This window comes from Carassius carassius, chromosome 29 (assembly GCF_963082965.1).
Source record: "Carassius carassius chromosome 29, fCarCar2.1, whole genome shotgun sequence".
Lineage (NCBI taxonomy): Eukaryota > Metazoa > Chordata > Actinopteri > Cypriniformes > Cyprinidae > Carassius > Carassius carassius.
Genome location: NC_081783.1, coordinates 3,100,513 through 3,128,452, shown reverse-complemented (window position 1 = coordinate 3,128,452; position 27,940 = coordinate 3,100,513). Strand labels below are relative to the sequence as shown.

At 38.7% G+C, this 27,940-nt stretch overlaps 1 protein-coding gene across 1 annotated transcript in view; it reads left to right on the top strand.

Moving 5' to 3' along the window:
• The first annotated feature begins 1,831 nt into the window (after positions 1-1,831).
• Positions 1,832-27,940, top strand: part of LOC132109303 (slit homolog 3 protein-like) — a 167,224-nt gene continuing 141,115 nt past the window's right edge. The window contains exons 1-4 of the mRNA XM_059515313.1: positions 1,832-2,516; positions 12,867-12,938; positions 15,438-15,509; positions 18,959-19,030. Coding sequence (XP_059371296.1) covers positions 2,350-2,516; positions 12,867-12,938; positions 15,438-15,509; positions 18,959-19,030 — 383 coding nt within the window. The 5' untranslated portion in view covers positions 1,832-2,349. The remainder of the gene's footprint in view (positions 2,517-12,866; positions 12,939-15,437; positions 15,510-18,958; positions 19,031-27,940) is intronic.

The following is a 27,940-nucleotide window of genomic DNA, read 5'->3' as shown; positions in this document are numbered from 1 at the left end:
AAGAAAATGACACTCTTCCTTAATAAAGACATACATTTGAGTGCATAAGACAGAAACACTTCTGCTGCCGTATAGTCTGATCGTGCTTAAGTGTGCAACATGGCTGTTTGAGGGTCACTCGGTGGGTAAGAGTTTTTCACATGAAAGTCTGACCTTTGAGAAGGTGATAGACAGCTCAAACACATGTACAGTATTGCTCTCCCTATCACGCTTATTATCCACAGCGTTCCACAGGTGGAGGCTTACTAGACATTCCTCACTCCTGACGTGAACAAGTGAATAGAATAAAGCAGTCTGTAAATCTGGCACATCACCCTTATTGACACAAATCACAGATTTATGGACTCGCGGCCATGTGTGTGTGTGTGTGTGTGTGTGTGTGTGTGTGGATTAAAGGAAGTGTAAAGCACATGTTTTGCAGCTTAACTTCACTCGCATACCTGCAGCCTTCAGCAGACACTTAATGCACCTCACTTTGCTTTCAGAAGGAATAATGTAAGTAAATGAATCTGGCATATGGGCGTTGATTCAATTGATTCAGTGTGGATTCTATGCTACTCGTTAAGGGTCTGAACACAGTGTTAGCGTTTAAATTGAGTAAATCTTTAACCTATCTAGACATCTAAAAAGGAAAAGGCTGGGGAATGGCCTAATGGTTAGAGTCAGGCTTGTAACCCAAAGGTTGCGGGTAAGAGTCTCAGGTCCGGGAGGAATTGTGGGGCAGAGTGAATAACCTTCCACCCTCAATACAATGACTGAGGTGAGACCCTTGAGCAAGGTACCAAACCCCCGACTGCTCCCCGGGTGCTGCAGCAATATGGCTGCCCCCTGCACCAGGTGTGTGTTCACTACTGTGTGTGTGTGTGTGTGTGTGTGCACTTGGATGGGTTAAAGCAGAACACAAATTCTGAGTATGGGTCACCATACTTGGCCACACGTCACTTCACACTTCCTTTCTTTTGAAATGTGATTACATTACATCTGTTGTAATTTACTGACTGGAGTGAATACTTTCTGTGTAGCACTTACCTTTATTCTATTATTAAAAGTAACATAAGCTCTGACAAACTATTCAATGTCTTTAACTTGATTTTTTATAAGGCCTATAACCTGCATTTTTCAGGTGAATATGCAAAGAAAGTATCTGGAATTAATGACAAACCATAGCTGAAAAAAAAAACCTCCATAACCATTCTAAACTTCTCAATATGGTGAAAGCAGTGGTTTCTCATAGTGAGGAAGGAATTTGAGTTTAGATGTAGTTTCTCACCAGACGGGGGCACTACGACAGCAAAATGTGGACCAAAAATTATGAAAAAAAAAGAAGAAAGAAATCATGTGAAACTATTTCAAGAGTGACATGACTAAGATTATCTGCACAAAGAAAATAGTTATTTTTGCAGTATCTGAATCACTGCATGATACAGTAAAATATAGTTGTCTTCATAAGTCTCCATGTAGCCTATAGTTTATATCTAAACTTTAGTAATAACCATACTTTCTCTGTTAAAACAGGCATTTATTGGATGTGTATTTAATTTGTGTATTTAGTTAATAATAATTATTATTATTTATTGATGATTAAGTTTGTTGAAACATAAAACCATATCAGTCTTGTTTTATTGCGATTTCAAAAAATATAGATGACACAAGTGTCTTTTCTTTTCGCACGGTCTTTTCTAATTCATATCTTCGTGTTCGTCCCTCAAAGTTACCGAGCGTTTAGAGCGGGCTTAGTTATTTGAAGCTGTCCCAAAAACTGCTCGAGTCGAGACCCCAAATGTCCCAGGATGACATCACGCTGATTAGCCAGTAGGAGTGTGGAGCGCAGAGTTTGGGGGCTGGAAATCCAATAGGTACGAGCTCCGCTGAAGTTTCTCAAAGACTATCAATGGTGATTTGCATGCTGGACCCCCAAAAAAGCGCAATTGGTGAAGAATCAGAAGGAGTCGTTTTGGGCATTTTGAATGATTTTGCAGACTTTTTAAGGGCTTTTTTCCTAGTAAGCAATGTGCACTTCTAACTTTTGATGCGCATCTGAATGTTTCAGTGGTGTGGAGAAGCAGATGCAACTTCGCGTTTGAACAAGCAAAGCTTTTTCTGATGCATTTCGAGAAGTTTTCAAAGTTAGAACTTTTAATGCTGGTATTGTAGCACACCGTTAGGTTTTTTTCTTTTCTCTTCAGCCCTTGTCCTACCTGTAGTTTTTTGGGCGCGGGATTTAATTGGCTGTGGACAAGACGCGGATACATTTTTTTTACGTATAGCCTACGAATTCGTTTATTTGGTTGTTTTTGCATTTTTTTTTCCTTTTGTTATTGGACTGCTCTCAGCCTCAGAGGATTTAAGATGCGGTGGGTGAAGTGTTGGGGGACAGTGGCTGTGCTGTGCGGGCTGCTGTGCTGTACTGTGAATGGATGCCCGCATAAGTGCAGTTGTTCGGGCTCACATGTGGATTGTCAGGGTCAAGGCTTCAGGACGGTGCCCAGGGGAATCCCGAGGAATGCCGAGAGACTGTAAGTACGCCTATTATCGCGTTATTTGAATACCGATAATGTAATGACAGCGGCGCGTACTTCTGTTCACAGACAGTGGCACCGTTGCACTTTCATGTAGGTATACTGTGAGTGGGAGATGCAATTAAAGTTTTTTCTTCATCATTTTACAGCTGTTGTTGGTTTGTAATACAATTGTATCCATGTTACACGTTTTAAACACTGAGGTCGGCGGTTAATTTAAATCAAAAGGGAAAAAATGCATTTTGAAGCTAAATAAACCTATTTTGAATACAATTGAAGCTGTATGCCTTTTCATAAAAGTTATACAAAATAGACAAAAAATGAGTAAAAAAGCGCAGATGCAAGGATAAATGTTTGAATATTTATTTATCGACCAAACGAACAAGCAACTGTGTTGAAAATAGAATGGTAATTCAAGAAGCAGTGCATTTATTCCACTTACAATTAAGCTTTAAAATCTACAATTTATAATAGGACTTAATCCATCACAGTTGTACTCTGGGTTTCCCACTGGTCAATGATATGATTACATATACTGTAAACATTAGAGAAAGAGCAGATTTAATAATGCATCAATAATAAGCTCTTTCAATACATCATCTCTCAGATCTCTCCCAAACTGGAATAAATCAGCTTTGGTCTTGTAGCGTTTTACACTAGCTATGTAAAAAATGTTCACATGAAATCGAGACAGTCTGAACCCCATTTATAGTTGCACAACTCGCTTCACATCAGTAATTCAACAGATCATTAAGTGAATGCAGGTCACAAATGTTACCAGTGGGATTAAATGGGCTTTAATACAGTAATAGTATTTTGTGTAATATGGACACTATTGTAAAAACTTACTATAGTTTTCCTAATTAGATCTGTTAAGTTGATGGAAGAAAAATTGCATTGTTACCTTTGCTCAGTTGGACAGGTTTCCTCTTTAAACAGTGTTATTGCAGTTGTTAAATCAGGTCAGTTTTCTTCTTAAAGTGAAATATAGATTTTAAGCATAGGTTCAGTTTTTAACAAAATACCTAATGTAAGTATGGGATATTCTCAGTGTCATGTTTTTCTGTAGAGGATACAAATACATTTTAAGTACTGCAAGGTTTTCTGTTTAAACTTGCATAAATTCTATGTAGCCTGTTATAAACTGTCTAATGCATGAGGAGTTTCAGTGCAGGGTTTTGTATTGAGAGTTTGAAAAGTTTGGACTTGAGTAAAATCACATTTCATTGATTCTATCCAGAATGTTCTAAATGAGGCATGAGATATTATCTTCTTTTCATATGTGTCCACATCTGAATGCTGAACAGCGTTGCAGCTGATTCTTTCATCCAGTATAATGAGTTTACACAAATATTAACATGATTAATGGACATATGGTGTGAGTGTGTGTATGTACCTTGGCTGTATTCGTCGGGGAAGTTGGGGAACCACAAGTCCGTTGAGGGGCGCACTGCAGCTGAAGACCGACTCTCTTATGTGTTTAGATTACTTCTAACCACTGCTTGAGTTCACTGTGAAAATATCCTTAATTTCCTTGTTTCCACCTGCGGCACTTCTGTCGTGATAAGCCATGACAGTTCATTAAGTATCACAACCATCTGGTATAAAGTCTTTTTTTTTTTAAGTCTGATAGGAAAGGCCTCCAGTCTGTTCAGTGGCCAGAGGTCTGGTTGAACCTTCCAACCTTTAACCCCTAAAGGGCTTTTCAGTGGAATTTTTCATGTGGAGAGTAAAATAAATAAGGGTCATGACCCTCGGTATATTGGATTCGTTTTAAAATATACCATGTCAGGTTGATTCTTGCTTAAACTAGAGACAGATGCGAGTCTTTCATTTTTTTTTTAATGACTTTGCTTTTTGCGGATGATGTTGTCGTGTTGGCCTCCTCAGACCAGGACCTTCAGCGTGCACTGGGACGGTTTGCAGCCGAGTGTGAAGCGGCTGGGATGAGAATCAGCACCTCCAAGTCCGAGGCCATGGTTCTCAGTCGGAAAAGGGAGGATTGCCCACTTTAGGTTGGTGGAGAGTTCCTGCCTCAAGTGGAGGGGTTCAGGTATCTTGGGGTCTTGTTCACGAGTGAGGGAAGGATGGAACGTGAGATTGACAGACGGATCGGTGCAGCTTCTGCAGTAATGCGGTCGATGTACCGGTCTGTCGTGGGGAAGAAGGAGCTGAGCTGTAAGGCAAAGCTCTCGATTTACCGGTCAATCTACGTTCCTACTTTCACCTATGGTCATGAGCTGTGGGTCATGACTGAAAGGACAAGATCCCGGATACAGGCGGCCGAAATGAGCTTTCTTCGTCGGGTGGCTGGGCGATCCCTTAGAGATAGGGTGAGAAGCTCGGTCACTCGGGAGGAGCTCAGAGTAGAGCCGTTGCTCCTCCACATCGAGAGGAGCCAGCTGAGGTGGCTCGGGCATCTATTTCGGATGCCTCCTGGACGCCTTCCCAGGGAGGTGTTTCAGGCACGTCTAACCGGGAGGAGGCCCCGGGGAAGACCTAGGACACGCTGGAGGGACTATGTCTTCCGGCTGGCCTGGGAACGCCTCGGGGTCCCCCTGGAAGAGCTGGAAGAAGTGGCTAGGGAGAGGGAAGTCTGGGCGTCTCTGCTTAGACTGTTGCCCCCGCGACCCGGCCCCGGATAAGCGAAAGATGATGGATGGACTTTGCATATTCTCATAACCAGTTTTATTGATTGAAAACCAAGCAATTCATCAGATGTTTTGTACCACGCTTCAGCATCTGCAAAGTAGCAGTTTTCAAATCTGCTCAAAGTCCAGAAGCGCCCGTCTCCACGTCTCCTGGGTACGATTAACACGCCACCAGGTTTCCCAGAGCACCCTTGAGTGTTGATTTAACTGTTAATGACTGCACCTCTGCCCTAAGCAAGGCCTAGTTACCCACAATTCCAGAGTTCAGTCACATTTCCCTCTAATAAATGTGCATTTTCTTTCTTTGACAGCTCATATGATTTTGCGCTCATTAGTAGCTCCTGTCGCAACTGTAATATCCCCTTTCAGTCACTCACAAGCGCTCTTTCATCTCCCACACTCTAATATGCACCAGCTACGACTTTGTAGCATTTAATAGCAAATTCTCTCCACCGGAGCCCTTTCGCAGTTAACACTTCAGGAACAATGTGCCACTTTGTGGCTGGTGTAGTGTGTTTGGTCTGCTGGATCAGGAGAGAAAGGCAGCATTCCCTTCCTCTCATCACACTCTGGGTGTCTTAATGAAGTTTCGGTGTGAAACTGCCAACTCCTGCTTTCCCAACTGGAAGCTCCGCCCTTGACTGCATATCCGTTTGTCAGCGTTTGCTTATGCCTCATGTCAGTTTTTTATTATCGCAAAGAGTCAGTCAGCGGGATAGTGTGTGTGTTTGTTGTGTTGGTGTTGGAGCGAATCAGGAGGTGGGTTTGTGGTCTCCGGTGCCCTGCTGACCTCAGTGGGCATATGAGAAGCATATGTGAAGTCTCTCGCTCGGTGAGCGTTCACACACTGCAGTCTGCCAGACAGCTGCTGGCACTGCTTGTGGGCAAAGACTTCGGGGAAAGATTCTGCACCCAACTTTAGGAGAAAAAAAAGTTTTCGTGCACGGAAAATATTTAATGTGCCTCATTTCAGGCAGTACATCAAAGCTTAGCGCTGTCTTTGGTGAGTCTGGGAGCCAGCAGACCTCTCGTCACAAAAGTCTTGAAGAGGTCACTCCGTATGTCAGGGACCCAGAATTCTGTGAATCTTCCAAGCTTGTGTCATACTTTAATGGAAGGCTGGATTCGGTAATACGCATGCCTCCGGGCCGTTTCAGGTTTACGAGGGCTCTTGTTTTGCGGGCTTTGTCACCAGAGCAACACATCAATGGCTTCGTTATTCTCATCAGTACATCTTGTTAGTTGTGGCTGAGTGTATCTAGAAGTGACAGTGTTTATCCTAAGTTAACAAATATGAATAGAACCGTGTGTGGTTTTATGATTTCGTTACTGTGATGTAAGGATCACGGACTCAAACACTCGGTTGCAGCTAGCAACCAGTAAACAAAAGAATCAAACCAGAGTTTCTGAATGATTTGATGAGGGTTTTGCTTGGCTTTCGGTAGGCAGAAAGAAAGAGGACTCTAATGAAGTGTTGGGGAGTAGTAGTTGATTTTTTTTCAGACAGGACACATAGTGATGCAGTGTGACAAAACAGTACAGTACATCTGTGTTTTTGTCACATTGTATTTTGCAGCCATGTGAAAATATGCTCTCTTCTCAGTGTTCTTTTTTGTGATGCTTGATTAGTTTAGTCAATCATTTTGTTTAGATGGTTCGTGTAAGTGTTTAAAAATGATTCACTGATTCATTAGAGCCCCTTCAAAACATTTTACGCCCCATTTAGTTAAATGCTGACATCTGTTGTATACCCATATGTATAAATTGTGATTTTGCTAGTTCACTGCTTGTATTTAGGTTAAATGTATGTTTTACTGCGATTTATTATCTGAAATATTTTAAAAATGTAATGTCATTTTACATATTCAGAGTTGTTTGCTACGTAGTGCAGCTAACTAACTTTTTAAATAGCAGCTTCACTAAAAGTTTATCCTAGGAAGTAATGACTTCAAAGTAAATGCTCATCCGTTACCATACAAGAAATACCATGCAATCTTTTTCGGAGAAATTTATACAGGAAACTTAGTGGAAACAGAGCGCCACAAAGCCAAATAAATAAACCATGGTGGCCTAGTACAGAGGCTGTTGTTCAATATGGTCAGCCGGGACACTCATTTTTTGGCTGTTCTTCCCGGTAATGACGTCTGCAGATAGTTGGTGGGATGGTATCCTTGGTTACTCCCGAAGATGAGACTTGTGTTATTGATGACACAAGTAGCCTGGCTGTCATATTGACTTTCACACATACGTGTTGAAGATGCCCTTGTCACCTCTCAGCCAAGCGTTACTCTAGTAATTTAAGAAGTCATATAGTGTGCAAGAAAAACAGGATGTCTTGTGCTTTTAGCTGCCAGGGTTTGAAAATAAACCATTCAGGGGTTAAACACTCAAAAAAAAAAAGAAAAAAAGAAAAAATTCATTTTTGTCCGCTCTGCTTAGTGTAAAGCGAGCATCCTTCGCATTCAGGCATGGCCATAATGAAAATGTCTACTAAATGAAACTCTCACTGAGATTGCCCTCATTGCTCCTGAATAAAGAAGAGTAACTTATAGACGCACTGGTTTCTTCATTCTCACTGCTTTTCATCGTGAAACCACCATCCAGTGATGAGTTGGCCTTTATACCTATGCAAACTTCAATCCAATCTTTTCTAACAGTAAAGATCAAAAATAGAAGATTGTATTTTTGTGGTTCTGGCTACTAACCAGCGGTAAAACAAAGTTGTGTATGGAACCCTGTGGCGATTTCAAGGAATATGGGATTGTTAAGAGCTTTTGAGGTGGTGGTAATATGTTGGGAGGTACACCTCAGGAATTCCGGGACAGGACTTCTTGTGTCCAGAGATGTATGGTAGCCACATGGCTCATGGGAGATGAAAGAGCGTTAATACCCCCCCCCCCCCACACACCCCTCATTTGATCTTGCACAAGTGCAAATGAACAAGCATTCTGGCTGTGAACTTCCAGAAAACTGGGAAAAGGAAAGAGCTCTGTTATGGGAGAGTGAGGAGGACGCAATGAGGCATCTACCCGTTTGTAATGCACAAAATAATTGCACCCTGTTCGCATTAAAGTTATTAAAATATCCCTATCTGTGTCTTGCTTTTACCATCTGCCTCATAATTTTCAGTGGCATACAGATGCCGTGGTGAATTACCTCGGTGAAGGAGAAATTATAATTAATACAGTCATTTAATGAAGCGATAATAGGTGGCAGGAATTACATTGACAGTTATGACAGAACCTGTTCATTTAAACGTACAGGACAAGCATAATCTCATATATCTGTGCCTATCTCAAAGGCGTTTAATTGTAATTAATCAGCAGACATGAAAGCAAAATTAGTTCTTATTGAAGTATCTATCTGTTCTGATAATAACCTCTGCATCTTATGAGGAGAATATTAATAGGTTGGTATTGTTGGACACATGTAATAAAAAAACAGCCTTCTAAGGCGTCCAAACCCAAGGAGGAACTAATTTAAGATTCCAAACAGCGATGAGAAGCTTTCAAGAGGAAATGGAGCATACCTATCAGCTTTTAAACTAGCGTAGCTTTGAGGAAAATAACACAAGATTACGACAGGAAACGCATTGAGAGGGTATCGCAGAAAAAGCAGCTTCATGCACATTTGTCTCGAGGTCTTAGGGCACTTCAGTCGCCTACCATGTTGCAGTTGTGGCACGAAACAGTCAAAATATCCTCCAGCCCAAATCGCAAAGATTGTTCTCTTTGTCCGGTGCCGTCCTGAGAGTGTTCTGCCGGCTTATGACCTTGATTAGTCGGGCGTTGTGGTATAACGGCGTGCTTGGGTGGGGTGGACCCTAGAGGGGGCGCATTGTCTGGAACACCTGCTGTTTGAACGGACACCTTATCTCCTCAACAAATTAAAACAAACAATAGCCAGTAGGGGGCTGCCATATCTTTGATCTCCACTTTGTCAGTGTGACCAGAGGTTTGATTGAGTTTCTAGAGGAAGGAGGACTTAGTTAGCTCCCAACATGTACTGTAAAAAAACTGAAACGGTGAGGATTGAAGTGAAGGATAGAGGGAGAGGGGAGGAAATGTGTGGTGTTATTAGTGGAATTACACTGCAAGCAGGTGAGAGGATACGAGATGACAAAACTACAGAAGAGGGAACTACTGGGAGATTAGGGCATGTGAAAACGGAAAGAGAGTGACGTGGAGAGACTGGGAGAGTGAGAATTTGTGGGAACGCTGTGTGTGTATATATAGAATTGTGGAGACGTTAAAAGATCAAGAGAACATGATGCATTAAGATTTCTGAGTTCAGTGCAGGAGAAACTTTGTAATGGTTATTTTTTAATTCAATTACAAGCAATGGGAACTGAAACTTTGAAGCTTCATAAAGGCTGTGAGACCTCATCAGAGCCAATCAGTCCTGACTTGTAAATAAAAGCTGCAGTCATTTTATACAGTAGCTTGAGTATGCAATTAGATCTCAACTCTTAAAACACTTTGCTCTCTTATGCTCACCAAAGCTGCATCTGATTCAAAAATACAGTAAAAACAATACTATTATGAAATATTTTTACAATTCAAAATAACTGTTTTTATTTGAATATGTTTTCGTATGTATTTATTCCTGTGATCAAAGCTGAATTTTTAGCATCATTACTCCAGTCTTCAGTGTCACATGATCCGTCAGAAATCATTCTAAAATGCTGATTTGCTGCTTAAGAAACCTTTAGAGAGTGTGTGTGTGTGTGTGTGTGTGTGTGTACTGAGAACAGTTGAAAACAGTTGTTCTGTTTAATATTTGTGTGGAAACCATACATCCTTTTCATGATTTTATGGATGAAAAGTTCAAACAAACAGCTTTTATTTGAAATATAAATTTTTTTATAACATTGCAACTGTTTACTGTGACTTTTGATCAATTTAATGCATTTTTGCTGAAAAAAAGACAAAACGAACTTTGGAACAATAGTGTACCTCAATAAAGATGACAATCAAAAAATCCTTTAAAGTGAAATGAGCTCTGTACATTCCCACACAACCAATAAGTGATGATAAAAATAATAACAAAAACAACACCGTGAATAAAGTCAGCAAAGAGTAAAGCAATAATAACAGTCATCTCTTAATTTATTCATGCTGCAGTGCATGGCGCAAGCTCTCAAACTCTTAACATGCTTCATCAGCAGTTGTTCAGACAACTCTAGGCCGGTTGGGACAACATTTTTGGGAATATTTTTGTTTAACATTTTTGTCGATTCAGGTTATACACATTTCACATTTCATTTTCAAACGATGGGAGTTAAAGATACTGTCATGGTTGTTTTTCGCAGCAGGTAATAGTTGCATCGCAAAACCAAATGTGCTACCTACATAGACATCACCATTTTAGTACACACAAAAATGCTGCCTAGGTTTAGAAACATAGCCGACGTCTGGGAGAAGATCATGTTATGGAATGCAGGGTCTTTAAATGTCCTGTCCCCTGTAATATGTTTCCTATATGACTCACATTAGTTTGCTTTATAGGTGTTTTGTGGTTCGGGGGAAATCTTTTGAAATCCAGTATGCCTTTAAATCAGATTTATAAATGTTTATGTATATTATGAGAAACACACTGAGACGGCCGATGTTAGTGCGTAAGTGTATTTGTGCATCATTATATATCACTGTACTGTATATTTCTCAACGTTAATCTTTTCAGTGTAGCGGAGCTCCAGTAAACAGCGCCCACAGAGGAAGTCCATGTACACTCATTTCGGTGAATGTATACAATTTAAGACACGCTTGAAAAAACTGATAAAACAGTCTGGGAAAAGGATAAAGTATTGACTAGAGTGGAAAAATACTTGGTTTGGTAATATATAATGCATTCCGATGTAAGAGGAGACGTTTTCCAAACACAAATGTTTCCATGCAGTCTGTCTCTCTCAAGCAGTTTATTCCCATCTTCTCATTCGATTTGCTTACATACAGTGCAAAATATCATTCCTCAGACATTTTTTGAGGCTTTAGCTGTCTTGTTTTTGTATGAAAAAAAAAAAAACATCCCCGGACAAAGACTTTTGCAATACCGTGACCCATTCCCTTGTTTTACTATAAATGGGAGAAAGTGCAACATGCACTATGGTGGAATAGTCCCGCCTTCTAAATAAAAGAGCCAATGGTGTCACTTTTAACTTCAGTTGCAATGTGAAAAATGTTCCTGCAGTTAGCTATAACAACTTATAATATGTTGAGAGAACTTAAATCTTAACTAAATTAAATTTAACTAAATAAACAACAGATTATTACTTATTTTAATGTTGGAATAATGTTGAATTAAAGTTGTTAACTAATTGCAGCAAGCGGTTTTTTTTTTTTTATACAATGTTGAGACCAAGTGTGTCATACATGTCCTGAAAAGTGAAGCCAAAAGATTTTGATTGCAATCTAGTGTCTGGCTGCAGTATACTGTAGGTCATAAATCCTGCCACCTTCATGTACACGAATGGGACTAATTAAAACTAAAAAAAATTAATTACTTATTAAATAAATTTTTCCACTATTGCGCAGACCAAATGAATCATACTGCACAGACTCGGGCTCCAAGTCAATCACTACTGTGCTGACCCGGGTTCTAACTGAATCACTACTGTTCCAATATGGGTTCCAAATGAATCACTACTGTGCCGACTTGTGCTCCAAATGAATCACTACTGCACAATCTCCTCCAAATAAATCACTACTGAGCAGATTCTGGCTCCAAGTGAATCACTATTGCGCCAACTTGGGCTCTAAATGAATCAATACTGCACTGACTCAGGCTCTAAATGAATCACTACTGTGCCGACTCAGACTCCAAACAAATCGCTACCATGCAGTTTCGGACTCCAAATGACATTGCTGGCATTACATGATAGTGGCCATATGTTTTGGCTTCATGTTTCTATAGGGAAGTGGATATGCATCATAAATCTTTTTTTACAGTCTACAGTTAAAGCAGTTAGTTATGTACTTAGGACTGCACATGCACATTGGCCAGACCAGCCTGGAATATAAGCTTTTTAATACTATTTAAGCATAGGAAACAACATTTTATGTTGCAGTTCACATCAAATTTTGTTCTTGGTTTGAAATATGGTGTTTAAATGTGAGTACAGCCAGCAGTTTTTGAGATTTCAGGATTTCCCCATTCAAGCATATAGGACTCAGTGTTGCATGCATGAAATAACTGCCCGGAGGCATTGAAAATCATGGTTGTTGAGTAAACCGACTTTCCTTGAAAGGGACTTTGTCCCAGTTAAACATATTAAGAAAAGAATTGCATTGTATAGAGTATATTGTACATGCAGAACAGAAAAGGGCAGGTGTATGCTGACGTGACCCAGAGCTGTGCACAAGAGCGTGTCTATGGGAACGTTTAGAGTGGAGGCAGCTCAATAGCAGCATGCTGAATGGAAGTTGTCTCCAGCACAGTGAATGCGAGGCAAGATCAGCCTCTGAGACTCAGTATTCTACAGCATGGCACTAATGCCCCCTGGCAGACGCCAGCTTTGAACAGTGTTGCCCCACGGGCATCTGGTGCGAGTCTGGGCCTCCGAGGCACTGCCAGGGAGCCTCTGTATTTAAATTCTTTGTTTACTGACTCAAAACTTGAAAAATTATGTTTGAAAGCATGAGTGAAATGAAAAGCTTTTAACCTTTTTCCCAATCTCTCTCCCTTTTTTTCTTTCCAGGGATCTGGACCGGAATAACATCACCCGGATCACCAAAGTGGACTTCTCTGGCCTCAAGAACCTGCGCGTGCTGTAAGATGTCACTCTGTATCTCTCGCTCTTACAGTTAATCCTTCCTTTAACTCCCAAGTTCCCCTCCTCTTCCGTGTTGTCTTTAAAGTCAAACCCATCAAAGGGTTCTAGGCTGAAAGCCGGGAGGATTACGGCACAAGTCATAATAAAACAAACTGACATTTAAGCTGAGTAAATCCGACACATTTAACATGACCCTGTGACGGAACCTCGCATGAAGTCATTGCCTTAGATGCAGTCAATCTTTAAACTTGTTCTTAAGTTTGAAGAGTATGTAACAATATATTCCATTCCAGAAACTTGAACCTTTAGAATAAATAAATAACGGTTGCTCGGAGAGGCACAGGGCAGCGGTGATCTCCTCTGGAGAAAGTGTTCTTTCAGCTTAATGACTGTAATCATGCATTTCTCCGTGCTGTTTTCTTCCTGAACGAGAGCCTGTAAAGAGAGTGGAATGGAGATAAAAATAAACAAGTGAAAAAACAGGAGTAAAATAAACGCCCAAGAGAGCAGTCTTAAGCCGAGGCAGTGGCTGGCGGGCAGCACCAAGGCAGTTTAAGGTGGTTTATGATTAACGGTCATGGCATGCACCAAAAGCAGCCGCTCCCTGGCCCCTGTGAACAGCCTCGGCACCCTCTTATCTCTCTGGAAGGCTTGCGCTGTGATCCCCTCCGTCCAGTCACACCTATGCACTCTCCCACGCATTAGCTTCACTGTGACATGAATTTTCCCATGCTAAAAGAAGTGAGAAGTGTAAGCTGCACCATGTTTTATTATTTTTTTATGATAATTTTAATAATTAACAATCTTAATTATAACTAATACTATGAATAATTAATAATGCATTCTTTTTAAATGTAGATTTTTGGGGAGTCACATCATAGAACATTTTACAACCTGAGTCCGCATGTTGGTTGCACCACATGACTTTGAAATGCTATTATTATTATTATTAGTAGTAGTAGTAGTAGTAATAGTAGTATTAACAGTTGTAGTAGTTTTATGAATATTAATATCATTATTATATTTTGTGAAAATATTTTTCCTAAGAATTATTATTTTTTTTAAAAAAAATATTTTTGAGGGGCATGTGTCTGCATTTTGGTTGCACCAAGTGACTTTTGATTGACAAATGAATTTTTTTTTTTTTTTTAATTGGGACTGGGCGGTTTTGTTAAATGATATTATTGTTATTATTTGTTTATTTCCTAATAAAAAATAGATATTGAAATTAAAGATTGACCTTACTTCAAACTTTCCCATTCAAAAGTCCTCAAGGGAGTGTCATCTGCACTGACCTGGGGCTGGGACCTTCCTATAAACCAGCACTTGGTTATAAATGTATAACAAAGACTGTTCCAGCAATACCATGTGTGTTGCCTCACCCTTTCATCAGTTGAGAGGTCTTCTGCTCTTCTTGTCAGCCCCGGTGAAGCATAGGTGTTTGCCTGTGTCCCATATGTTTCCATGCAAAACTTCAAAACATTTCTATAAAGACAAGAAAGACAAAGAACAGAAAGATGGAGAGATGCTGAAAAATGAAGAAAAAGAGCTGTTATTATTCTTCAGCACAGACCAAAACCCATCTGGTCGGGATCGAAAGGGATTACGTTTAATGTGAATACATAAACCACGGAGGGGTTGATCCCCATTTGTAAGAATGAGCCAGATTGTTACTCAGGCTCAGATTTATGCTAGATGCAGACTTTATTATATGTTTGTTATCAGCGAAGAATGCACTTATTATGAACAAATCAATTTAGACTTGCCAGTGGGATGGCTTGTGTTTTTGGCCTGCCATGCTTGATTGTGCCTTAAAGCTGCGGCATTTGTAAAAAAGCCTTTGGCTTAGCCAAGTGTCTCCTCTCTTCCTGACAGAATGATATGACAAAGCATGGATTATGGCTGTAAAAACAGTTGCATGTCTAAACATTTGCTTTTAAAACATCATTCACGGACCCAGAAAGAGGATATCTACTTTACAGGCACTTTTCCTCAGGACTGTCTCTCCTTTTGGAAGATTGCTTGTATTATCTGGTGTCAAATGTAATTTAGTGGCTGTGTGCGTCCTATGCATGTCACTGCGCGTCTGCACTGATTCAAAGAGACTCAAATATAAACCAGAAATAGCCATGGAGATGTGCTGTCTTTGTAATGCATCAGGAAAATTATAAGGGCCCTGAAATATGACAGCGTCTCCACTAGTCTCCAATAGAGGAGAGCTCTGAAAATACCCTCTGGTATATCATCACAAGCATGCTGGACACGAACGAGATTCTGCTGAGGCAACCGCACACTTCATAAAATCAGAGAGAAATCTCTGGTTTTCATGAGGAAAGGCTGCATGCTTATCATTCACTGTTGTGACAAAGAAAAGTCACGAGGTCTTCTAGTTCTCTTTCAACTGTCATTTCAATCATTCAAGAAACCTAATCAATGTCAGTTGAAGTTGAATCGCTGGAGTTGATTGGATAATGAAGTTATTTTCTCCCCCCACAGACATCTGGAGAACAATCAAATAAGTGTGGTCGAAAGAGGAGCATTTCAGGATCTCAAACAGCTTGAGAGAATGTAAGTATCAAATAGAAGAAATGATTGAACTCGCATTCTGTCCTGATAAATATTCCACATGTTTCTCTGTGTGTGTTGTGGACAGAAAGAATTTGTAGCTGTTTATGAGCACCACATTGACCTTGTTAGTTTTCATCTAAAACTTCTTCACAAAAGCGAAAGGAACTTTGAAAATCTGAAGGTGACCTCCCTAACTTTGGTTTCAAGTCCAGCTGGTTTACGTGCTCGTTTGCCCCCTGACATCTGGAGCGCAGCCATTTGCTCTTTTCTGGTGAGAATCTTAACACTTCCCAGTGAAATTGACCACTGGGTCAGACCAAACATGCTAGCTATTACTGCCGCTGGACAAGGTCAAAGAATGTCTGGACTGTGGTTTGCATCCTTGAGCTTGTTTATGTGTGAATGTCTCGGGGCGTTTCATTCCTTGTAAATGTTTTTTTCTGTTCTGTCGGTGTGTAACAGAGTCTTTTAGCAGCTGCCGCTGCATGTTAGTGATGGATGTATATCAAAATCAGAGAACCGAAGTTTCTCAGTCTGTTTACCGCCTCTGAAGAATCTGTCTCTGTGGTGGTTTTGTGAGGCTGGTTTATATGGGTCTTAAGATCTACATTCCTCATTGTGTCACTTGTATTTGGAATTTCACAGTGTTTAACTTAATGACCCACTCTCGATGGCGAGACGGCCAGTGTGTCCACTTGCATTCCCTCCATCTGACACCCGATTGTGACTTTTTGTTGTTGTTGTAACCCAGCAGACACATAAATAGCTTCTCCCCATAATGAGAGCATGTGCTCTAATTAATGATACAGAAACAGAAAGAACAGAAATCTTTTCATACTACACATTGTGACTAACATTGGTGCTTAAACAGATTATAAACCATGGTTCGACAATCAAAGGGGTCAAATTTGAGGTAACTCCTCCCCTTGATCCCTCAAACCCTGACATCAAAGCATCTGAAGTGAGATTAATGACAAATAAGAGTGTCTACGATAAAGAAAAATCAGTCGTACTTTGTTTTAAGGTCCAATTCTCGCTATTGATTAACTATTAAGTACGACTTTTGCCACTATAAACTCCTAATTACTGCTTAGTTAAGGTAGTTGTTAAGTTTGGTATTGGGTAGTAGGGCTGGACGATTAATCGAAAAATAATCAAAACCGAAATTCATAACCTCTAACCGACGTAATTTTCCCATGTCGGTTATTTCGTTTTTTTAATCCTGTTAACACTTCCCCCTTAAAAGCATACTAGCGCGTGTGTAGCCACATGACTCTGCTCTCATAAAAGCAAAACACGGAGGTGAACGTCGGTTCAACACATACTGATGGCGCGTGAACGGTGAGCCTTGCGTCTTGCGTCTTCACTAAACTTTGTCAGTTGTATTTGTTTTATGGTTTGGACATTCAAGCGATTAGATGAACAGATGTGTATTATTAATATATCGAGCTACCAACAGTAGCTATGAAAATCGCATGCACAGAGGAACACAGAAACTAGTTGTCAGCGCTGTGTTGTGATTTATCACTAAAGTAGCTTAGAATCTCAAAACTTATTATAGCATGTTTGTGTGCAGCACACATGAAGCACAAGAGCGTGCATAGAGAGCAGCGGTCGGCGGTCACGCTGCGGGTTTTTTGCTCATGTTATTCAGCTGCAACAGAATGCTTTGTAAAAATGTTTGACATCTAAATGTTTGACTTAATTTTTTTTATATTGGATTTTTTAACTTAAAGATAAGAATTGGAATCGATAAAATCGAAAAAAAAAAACGATACCCAAACCTAGTAAGAAATGTTACGAACATAGATAAAAAATAACTGCTGATAGTTAGCTATGATGTCAGATCGCTGATATCTCACCTTTAATAGTCAATCATAGTTACAGTACAAACCTTGTCAGTGAACTATGAGGGCAAAAAAAAAACAAAGCCGAAACTAAATAATCGTTCATTAATCGTAATCGAGGTAAAATGTTCAATTTATCGAGGTTTTGATTTTAGGCCATAATCGTCCAGCCCTATTGGGTAGTATTAGGGATGTAGAATATGGTCATACAGAAAATGTTCTTTATAATTACTAATAAACAGCCAGTACACTAGTAATGTGTATCATGCTAATAAGCAACTGGTAAAAAGTGAGAGTTGGTCCCTGTACTAAAGTTTACAGAAAAAAATAATACTTTTAAAAATCTACATTAAAACATGTCGAAGTTTTAGAACTATAATCTTAAGCAAGCACAGTTTGTTTTTATTTCATATTATATTTATTCGGTGTACGGTGTACATATTTTTTTTTACATAATTTAAGAAAAGATTACATTTAATTACTCTAAAAGCATTAATATTGTTAAATATTATTACTATTTAAAATTACCACTTTCTATTTGGATATATTTTAACATTTGAATAAAAAAAATATTTTATTCCTGTGCATTCTCAGCAGCAGATTTTAGTGTCAAATTCTGAAAATTAAGACTTAAGCTTATCGTAGAACATGTTAAAGTCATTGTATTTGTGAATAACAGTTTTAACGCATATGAACGCATATGAAAATGATGCTGTGTGTTTTAATTAAATTTTATAATTTTCACAAGTAGTTTTCCTACCAAAGGATTTTTTATAAGGAAGTTTCATGAGTAATCTGTATGTTGTAAAACAGCAGTACAATAAATTGAATTAACTTTAATTTAATCCCTCATAGCTTTCTCATTCCTGTCAAAAATTAAATGTGGTACATTGAAATATGTTGTCAAGCAGGCTCAAGTGTGCAGCTGTGGCTTTAGTAAGAGAAAACAACTTTTTTTGTTCAAGAATGAGTCTGCTTGAAGGCTACAGCAAGAAACTGTGTTATAAACGCTGTAGGTCCTCAAAACAAAATCTAGTGATGTTCCTCCTCCACATACCTTTGGTTTGCTCCGTGACCCTGCATCCTATCATCAGAACCCACACTCCTGTGATAAGAGTCATCTTACTAAAGCCCACAGTCAGTCTGGCCAGGCTCATGTGAGTGATAATAGCCTTTAAAGAGCACTGCTGGAGATAACCTAGGCCATCTTCAGAGGAAGTACATTTATTTCCCATCAGCCCAAGCACAGCTGTGACTCCTGACCCCAGGCTGTAGCTATTGGCCAGTCCTGATAACAACGGCTTGTTTCTTTAATCAGAAAGACGGATTGGTCTGTCCTTGTGTCGTTTGTGTTTGCCTTGTTGTCTCATCCATCTAGGTATTCAGATGTCTGCATGTCGCTCTGTAAGTCAAACAACATTTCCATCTTTGTGTTCCTGGTTTTCACTCTCTCTTTCTGCCTTGGATAATCTAGCTACCCACTGATTTGTGCTCCGTGGAAGGCCATTCTCACAGTGTCTTATGTTTCGTTTCTTCCCTCCTGACTCTAGATGTTTTGACCACACTCACTCTTGCCCTTCCCCTGTCCTCTCTTCCTCACAGCCGCCTGAACCGGAACCGGCTGCAGGTCCTGCCGGAGCTGCTGTTCCAATCCACACCCAAGCTGGGCCGACTGTAAGTCATCGCTTCCCTTTGATATCCGTGCCTGGAAAAGCTTGCGGTCATACTTCCCACTGTTTTAATTCTGATCATTGTACTGGAAAGGATCTTGCTTAAATATTTGACTTTCCCAAACGCTGTTTAAAAGGATGCTGTCAGTGCAGGCGTGTTCTCTGTGTTATTCCTTCAGACGGACCGGGAAACCAGGCCAAGCTTAATGTGACACGACCTCTCCCCATGCTCCTGATGGAGAGGAGAAGGTGTGCTGGAGGGAATATTTTCCTTGGATAAATTACATTCTTATATTCTGAATTTTTTCCTGCTCTGCTTTGAATCAGGGACATTTTTTGGCTTAGCAGTCGGGGGATGCTTCATTTATGAATTTACAGTTGTCAATATAACTAGCGTGATCAGGTCTGGTCTGTGTCGGGCAAAGGTTTACAAGTTAAGCTTTACAAGTGTTTATTTGAAGCTGATTGTGACACAGGAGTCACTCCAGACCACCATATAGTTCTATGAGCATTTCTGAAATGTTTCCATGAAGCAACAGATATTAGATTGACTGGATCTGATTCTGGCATTTAAAGCTTTTTATAAAATAGTTTCCTTGGTATGAAAGATTTCTAGACATGAGCTTGCCATTCACAAGCTACTGCTATTGCATTGCAGGAATATACTGTATGACACATGGTTGGTCACAGCAGTCAGAACTGCAAATCTTTTTTACAGACAGAAACTCATAGAACATGCTTTTCTAGCTTGATATTAATGGCATTATAGAGACTAGATTTCAGAAATGACAGCCCCGTTTTCAAGCTGATATGTATAACCGATATTGATAACTGATACCGATAACCCGATAATCATTTTCTGATATAATTTCAGAATGATAATATGAAAATATAAGTTTAAGTAAATGAAAATAAAATGATAAAAACCTCAAATTAATAAATGCTGCAAATAAACGTAAGCCATCACATTATAATGTACCCTATGAAAAATCAGTTTTTTCAAAATGGTTGTTATTTGGCTGTTATAATACCTATTATAAACTAAATTTTTGACTGTGCATCCCTAATTTCATGAAGGCTGTGGCAGCGATAGATGATATTTAAATTAAGTGCAAATAGCAAAGATGCTGTTTACACTATGTAAAAATAGCAGCATTTTCTTTGCGATAAGTGTAAATAGTAGATGCTGTTTATACTTAAGTGTAAAAAATGACAGATATTTATTAGAGTACATCATAAAACAGCATGCAATAATAGCATATTTAGAGTAAATTGTCATATTTCTTAAAATTACTAAATGGATGCCACCTTATATTGGGACAATAAAGCCCTCCCTAAACCTACCCGATAAAAATGCCAATGAGCCTTTCATACAACAGCTAGTGTAAATAGCCTCTGCCAACAAGTTGGGCGATTTGCACTTAGTGTTTTTGATATTTATCTATTATAAATATATATTTGATACTTAGATTTTGATATTTGTCTATTGCAGGGAGAGAATGAGCAGGCTGAGGTGCAAGTCCAAATGTTTACTATAAACATCTCTTCTTCTCTTTTCCAACAGCAAATTTAAATTACAGTTTATTTGTTCCATCTCACTTGAACTTTTTCTAAATGTAAACCGGAGTACGCCTAATGAAGGTTGTCCAGGGCGGGAGCAGTTTATGGCAGGGTTTTTAACCTTTCCTTGTCAGGGTTCGTTACGCTGGTTGACGTTAGTGCGATATGAATGGCCTCACCCATTAAAAACCTCAAGCCCAGCCAGCTGGGGAAAGCAAGCCGAGCATGTCGCACACAGGAAGGGTTAGGTGGAGCGAGGCTGGGGCCGTCTGTGGCCAGCAGGACTGGAAACACTGACAGGGGTCAGGGAAAGGTAAAGAGCACGATTTCACAGATCATGTCAGAAGAGTTACAGATTTCACTGTGTGGGATCAGAAATGCACCTCATACTTCGTGCGAGCACACTTACACATTTCATCCATGGGATCGGTCAGGCTTCTAGAAGCTCTTCCATCCTTGCCCTGTTCTTAGAAGGCTGGATCTTTCTGTCCGAATAATGAAAAGCGAATGACGTATATTGGAAAGCAGTCTTGAACATGCCTGCTCCTGTTTATTAATGGTGCAGTTAAATGAGACCTTATATTAACTTCAGTTCCTGTTCGGAGACGAGCCCTGCTCTGGTAGTGTAGGATATTTCGGCCAGTGATACCCATGAGACCCAGCCACTCCCTGCCTTTACCCCAAGCTCAGGTTGCATGTGATTGGTGCATTAAGAGGAATAGGAAAGCAGAATGCATCATCTTGTCTTATGTCCCCTTCCCCTCAGCCAATTTGAAACTTTCTCTCTTTAATCTTCTTGGTGCAACTATCCTGGCAGTTGGTTGGCATGAAATGACCACTGGACAGCGGCGATGGCCTTTCATAAATACAGATTGATCAAATCTCGAGTTTGGGTGCTGAGGTTGGGTTTTTCTTCCCTCTTTGTTTGCCATCACCAAGGACATCTTTTGTTTCTCTCATTATATCCATGAAAAGTTTATTTTCCTTCCAAACGTTTGTTTTCTTTGTTTAGAAGAAACAAATCGCTCTCCCACACAATGAGTTTTCTCTCCTCTTGCTCTGTCCCGCTCCCGTTGGCTCGAAGCGATGGAGTTCGGCTCGACAGATGAGCAGGGGGTCTGGCTCTCTCAGCCTTGCAAACACAAACCATCTCTCAGCTCCAGCCTGGATCTCAAACTTGACTCCAGAAGTCTGCAGCCACTCTAAAGCCATTAAGCTCATTGGTTCCCTTAATGAGCTATCCATAGCGTGCTTCCAAACGATTGCTGTTTTTACCGAGTGTGCTGTGCTTTTAAAGTCTTGTAATGACTTCTTGTGGCGCAGTTAAGCGATTGGTTAATGGCTTATTAACCCTTCGCCTTGGAATATTATTCCAAACCTGTGTGATTTTCTTTTTTGTTTTGTTGATGACAAAAGGAACAATTTGGAAGAATATGCGGGCCGTGCTTTTAAAAAGAATGTGGAATAGAGCTTGCATACCATAAAAGTCCCCAAAACAGCATAAAGGTACCATAAATGTGGTATTAATTTCAACCTTAAATATTTATATAGTTTCAACCAAAATATATTTCTAAAAGTACTTCATGGGCAAGAAGATGTAGGCTAAATACAAATGGCCTATATGTTGCAATGTTGCATTTTTGGGATCATTTTAAAATATGTTGCTTGCTGAACTTTAATAAAATGTGTTCAAATTAGTGGTCGACCGATATATCGCCAAGGCCGATATATCGGTTGATATTTGTCATTTTTTTCAAATGTCGGCATGAGTCGATACGTTTTTCTGCTTGGCTGATGTGTTCGAGGTGGGACTTTTATTTTGACTACACAGCGGACTTTTATTGAAGGCGTTGAGAGCGGCAGTGTCTGAGCGCACACAGTGCTCAAAATCTCTGTCTTGTTTGTCGTTGTCGTTAACAGTTGACGTCTAACATGGATAGAAGTCTGTCTAATAATCAGATAGAATGGTTAAACAAAGAAATTAATATATACTATAACTGTTATAAGTATTATAACAATTGATTTTATTTTAGGCCTATTAGTAATAGAAAGACAAACATTATATATAATACTTTATCGTTTACCATTAGCATTAAGCAAATATGCATTTATATAATTTAAACAAATCCTTGAATGACTAATGAACATTTAATTTCACAGACCTTGCAAACTTAGCCGAATCCAGTTGTGAGACCTTGGGAAGTGTGAATGTGTATCCAGCATGATTGCGTGTTCTCTTCGTGATGGTCAGTCCATGTGAATCGAATGCTTTAAACTATAAACTTATGATTTCAAATTATGCTGCACTTTATGCTTTTGCCCACTGTCCTATTCATGTCATTTTCACTGTATGCACTATGTAAAATGAATGTTACCCTGGCTTTATTTGAAAAATATGATTTCCAGTGCACACAAACTTCCCAGAATACTGATTGCCTAGTTGGTTACAGTGTTTACTTCCTTTTTAATTATATTTTCATGAAATATTTATTTATTTATTTGTAAAAAATACTGTCATCTAAAGTATAAGCATGTTTCTTTTACACATTTATTTTTTAATCCATTGTCAAATGATTTCAAATTTCTTAAATATTAATAATGATAATTAAAAAAAATCATATCAGCTTTATATCGGCTATGGCCCCCCTGCTTTCCAAGATGTCGGCATCGGCTGTCAAAAAACACATATCGGTCGACCACCAGTTAAAATCAAATTTTTCCAAATATATTTTGAACAATTTATATATATATATCAATTGAAATACATTTTTAAAAATATACAAAAAATGGCCAAATATAAAAATATATATTAGTAGAACATATATGTATGTAAATATATATTTTTAAAAACATTTTTTCAGCATTTTTGGGCGTTTTTTTTTTTGTGTGTATTTTGAAATATATTTTTTAAAAAAATTGTAAATACAGATTTTTTGCTGCTCATAGAGAGCTAGCTAGGGTGGATTTCCGGTCTGGTCCTCTCACATAATAATTGTATGTCTTCAGAAGACTGGGAATATAGTGCATGATTCATATGAACTACTTTTACAGTGCTTGACAGTCCCAGTTCACTTTCATTATAATGACTGGCCACGACTGACATGAGGGTGGGTAAATAATGACAGAATGTTCATTTCTGGGTGAACTACTCCTTGAAATATTTGGGTCCCAAAAAGCTATAATAAAAACAAGCAGTTGTTGCTCTGCTGCTGTATAAATGGTAATTATCAAGTAATAAGGGATAATACTGTAAGTCTGTCATTATATCTCTGTGTAAAGTGATGCAGTGTTTGTCTACCCACAATAGCTGGCTAATAATTCAACATGCTCCAAGCACATAAACCATAGAGCTCTGGCTCAGGGCTTTCAGAAGAGGCCTTCTGATTGTTTTCAGAGAAATGAACCCTCTCTGAATCCAGCCAAGCGTCTTCCAAAATAGGGCTGCGCTCAGCCGGTTTCAAAAAGCTAGACAGCTTTGTGATTTACTCCAAAGACATATTTAGATAAATACAAGCTACAAAGACGTTTGAGTCCTGACAGAAAGCCAACTATATACAGAACACTCGAAGACTTCACTTTTTTTTCTTGAATCGTGCTGCTTCCCAGGGTTGTGAGCTGATTGATGTACACTAAGGGACTTTGAAATTCACAGTTTGGACCTGGTAGTGGGATATGGGTGAGCTGACCCCCCAAAGGCAGATCAGTCAGAGGAAGCTAATATTCTCCTACCAGAGAAATGTTAATGACCTGCTGTGCTGTTCTCAGATGGAGGCAGTGGCATTTGCCGGTAGCTTCTGGAGGAAGCCAGGTACATGTGGGTCAGGCAGAAACCAGAGCGGACATCTGCTTGAGTCATTGCTCACGCAGCACTTTCTGTTTCTGCTGACAGGAGGAATGAATAAATCAAACTGTTTACACTGTTTTGGTGAAGGAATGAAGTTGAATAGCTTTTTTTTTTCGTAAAACTGCTACACAGAGAATGCCAAATGTGGAAAGTGTAAAAATAAAGTTAGATGGTCAGTAAAGAGTTTAGAATAGATTTTCAAAGAAGATTCTTATGCTCATAATGGCTGAATTTATTTGATCAAACATACAGAAAAACAATGTAATTTTGTGAGATTTTATTGCAATTTAAAATAACAGTTTCCTTTTTTAATGTACCTGAAAATATAGTTTATTCCTTTGAAGCAAAGCTGAATTTCCAGCATCATTACGCCAGTTTTTAGTATCACACGAGCCTTCATAAATCATTCTAATATGATGGTTTATAATCAATGTTGTAAACAGTTAAGCTGCTGAACTTTTTTTTTATAATTTTTTTCAGGATTCTTTGTTAAATAAAATGTTAAAAAGAAGTTTTTATTCAAAATCTAACATTTTTGTTAAAATATACACTATTACACTAATTAACATTTTTATTCATCAAGGATGTGTTAAATGGATAAAAAGTGATAGTAAACTATTTTGAATAAATGGTGTTCTTTTGAACTTTATTCAAAGAAAAATGTATTACAAGGCTCCAAAAAATATCATGCAGCACAACAGTTTCAACACTAATAATAAATCAGCATATTACTGTAGAATGATTTCTGAAAGAGCATGTGACACTAAAGACTGGAGTAATGGCGGATGAATATTCAATGCTGCGTCAAAGAAATAAATGCTATTTTAAAGTATATTAAAATTGGAAACCAATATTAGAAATTGAAATAATATTTCACAATATTACAGTTTTTTTCATGTATTTTTGGTCATATAAATGCAGCTTTGATGAGCATAAGAGACTCCATTAAAACTTTTTTGAATGGCTAAAGCTAAATGTGGATGAAGCTAAATAGTGCCTAAATCCTGTCTAAAACCAGCAAACAGAGCAGCAAACCAGCTTAGGATGTGTATTTTCGTAAGGAATGCGTTTTCAATATGTTTGCATTTAAGTTTATGTCAAAAATGTGCCCTGTTGCTGTTCAAATATGAAAGCGCACAATTGTAAATCAAATGTATACCTGCCTATAAATTGCTACCAGTAAGTAAACGTTTTCTGAACCATTGGAAGATGTGAGCATGAATATCTTCTGTATGCAGATGTTCAGTGAGCAGCCAGATTCTCTTCTACACCACAATGCATAGTTTGCAGCTGTAGGCAAAATCTAAAACGCTGGCTATATATTTTATTGGACAAGAGGTTTTTATGTATGTTGTGTGCACCGAAATATCCCATTACATGTGTAAGCAATTAAGCATCTAAATAAAGAAAAATATGCACGATAGGGGGAACAATTAGTTAGTAAATTTAGATACACTTAAGGACTGTTTTTCACATTTTGTTGGCATGAGATTATGTGAAATAAGTTTGTTTAGCTTCCTCTGTGGTTTATAAAAGTACGATCCGTGAGGGCCATGCAAAGTGCAGTGGCAGTATGTTTGCTTTTGTGCAACTGTGGTTTGCGTGGCTGAATCCGAGAGGTAAAAAAGTGTTTTCACCCAAGGATGTTAACTTATAGCCTTGTTATGGAGTGCACTTTCACAGCATGTTGTGCAATCAAATCCTCTTCCTGAATGCTGTTTGTGCCTTATTCAGACGCTTTAGATCAGGTGGATCTGGATGACAGGTTGACTCAGAGAAATGGTGGCCTGTGGGAACACAGTTGCTGTATTTATGGGGAGATGGGGTAGGTCTGTAGCGTTAATAAATCTCCTGCATGCTGTGGGGCCTGCACTGCTGTGACTGTTGGACGGTTGTGATTCTGCCAGCGTCTTATGCTGTTGATGTTGCTCACTCACGCACGCCTCCACAGACCCACCAGAGAGAATCTTGGGTCAGTCTGTAATGCAGAGTAAACTATTGATTCATTTTGTTTTAGTAAGGCTTGATTGTTAAAAAATTAACTTAACGGTCTGTGCTGTGTCGTAATAGCAGTGCCAGATGGTTTCAATCTTAAGTATGATAAGTTAAATCTACATGCCATGGCTTTGTACTGCGGTATTCATGTTTAAAGATTTTCAGACTTCTTCACATTTGCTATTCTAGCTCCACTGTTTATCTGACATTGAATCCTCGTGACTCTATTAATCAGCTTAGCTAGAGGCAGGATTAATTTTCACTATTTCGTTATTGATTTCATGTTGCCCTGCGTCAATGATGTTGATAAAATGTCTTAAAAGTCTGTTGATAAATGTAAAAGGAAACCTGCAGGGAAAATGATGTAAAGATGATCGATTTAAAAGCTCAATAATATCTCAAATGACTTTTCTGACCCTGTTTAGGTTTTAATATGTTAGTGTTCATTTTTTGTTCTTGCATTGATTTAAGCCATCTCATTTTTTTTTTCAACCCACCAACTACTGCCTCCATTCTGGAATGGTTGAACTATTTTATTTATTTATTTATTTATTTATTTATTTATTTATTTAATTTTATTTTATTTTATTTTATTTTATTTTATTTTATTTTATTTTATTTTTATTTTTATTTTTATTTTATTTTATTTATTATTTTATATATATATTTCTATTGTTTCACAATAAAATATTCCAAATAATATAATTAAAATACATTTCTAATGTCTTTTTTTATGTTGACTTGATAAAATAATAGCTCCAAGCTAATTTCTGTTGTATGCTGCTTTAAAGGTATTTTGTGGCTCTTTTGGAAACCGCAAAGGAAGAAATTCTGTTCAAACATGCAATCTGGATTTTAGTTTACATCACCTGTAATTGCTAACATGCAAAATTGAAATGCATGCATTGGTACTTCGTTTGAGTTTGTACAATGATCTGCACTCTGGACTCAGCCAAGATGTGTCTCAGGAGAAAGAGCGCTCAGATAGAGTATCCCGCTCTACAGAAGCAAAGAGAGGGGAAAAGGCCTAATTCGTTGTGTTGATTGAGGGCGCCTATAATTTGGGAAATAGTTTGGGGCCATTATGTGCTAGGGTGTTTATCACAGGTGGTTCCCATGACGACTGGTTGAAAAGGTAATTTGATTTAAATGGGCAGAACTGCTTGCACATGTTTAAAAGAGAAGAACGAGTGCACTGCGTTGACCAAGCACTTCTTAAGCAGCACAGCCTCCAAATGAACCTTTAGCCTCTTCCTGAGTTTGAAAAATTAAAGAGCTGCCACTCTATCATCACTATAGTCCCATTAACATCACCCAGACACAAACCAGCACACTTTCACTGTGTAGATGTAATCTGTAATCGCTAAAGATCACTAATGCTACACCACTTATTAAGAGCTATATGATTTGTGTGTGTGTGTGTGTGTGCGCGTACTTGTAACAAAAGAAGAAACAAAATAAAATTAAAAAATTTCAGTAAAAATTCAGTAAACAAAAGAACCTTCTTTAATAATA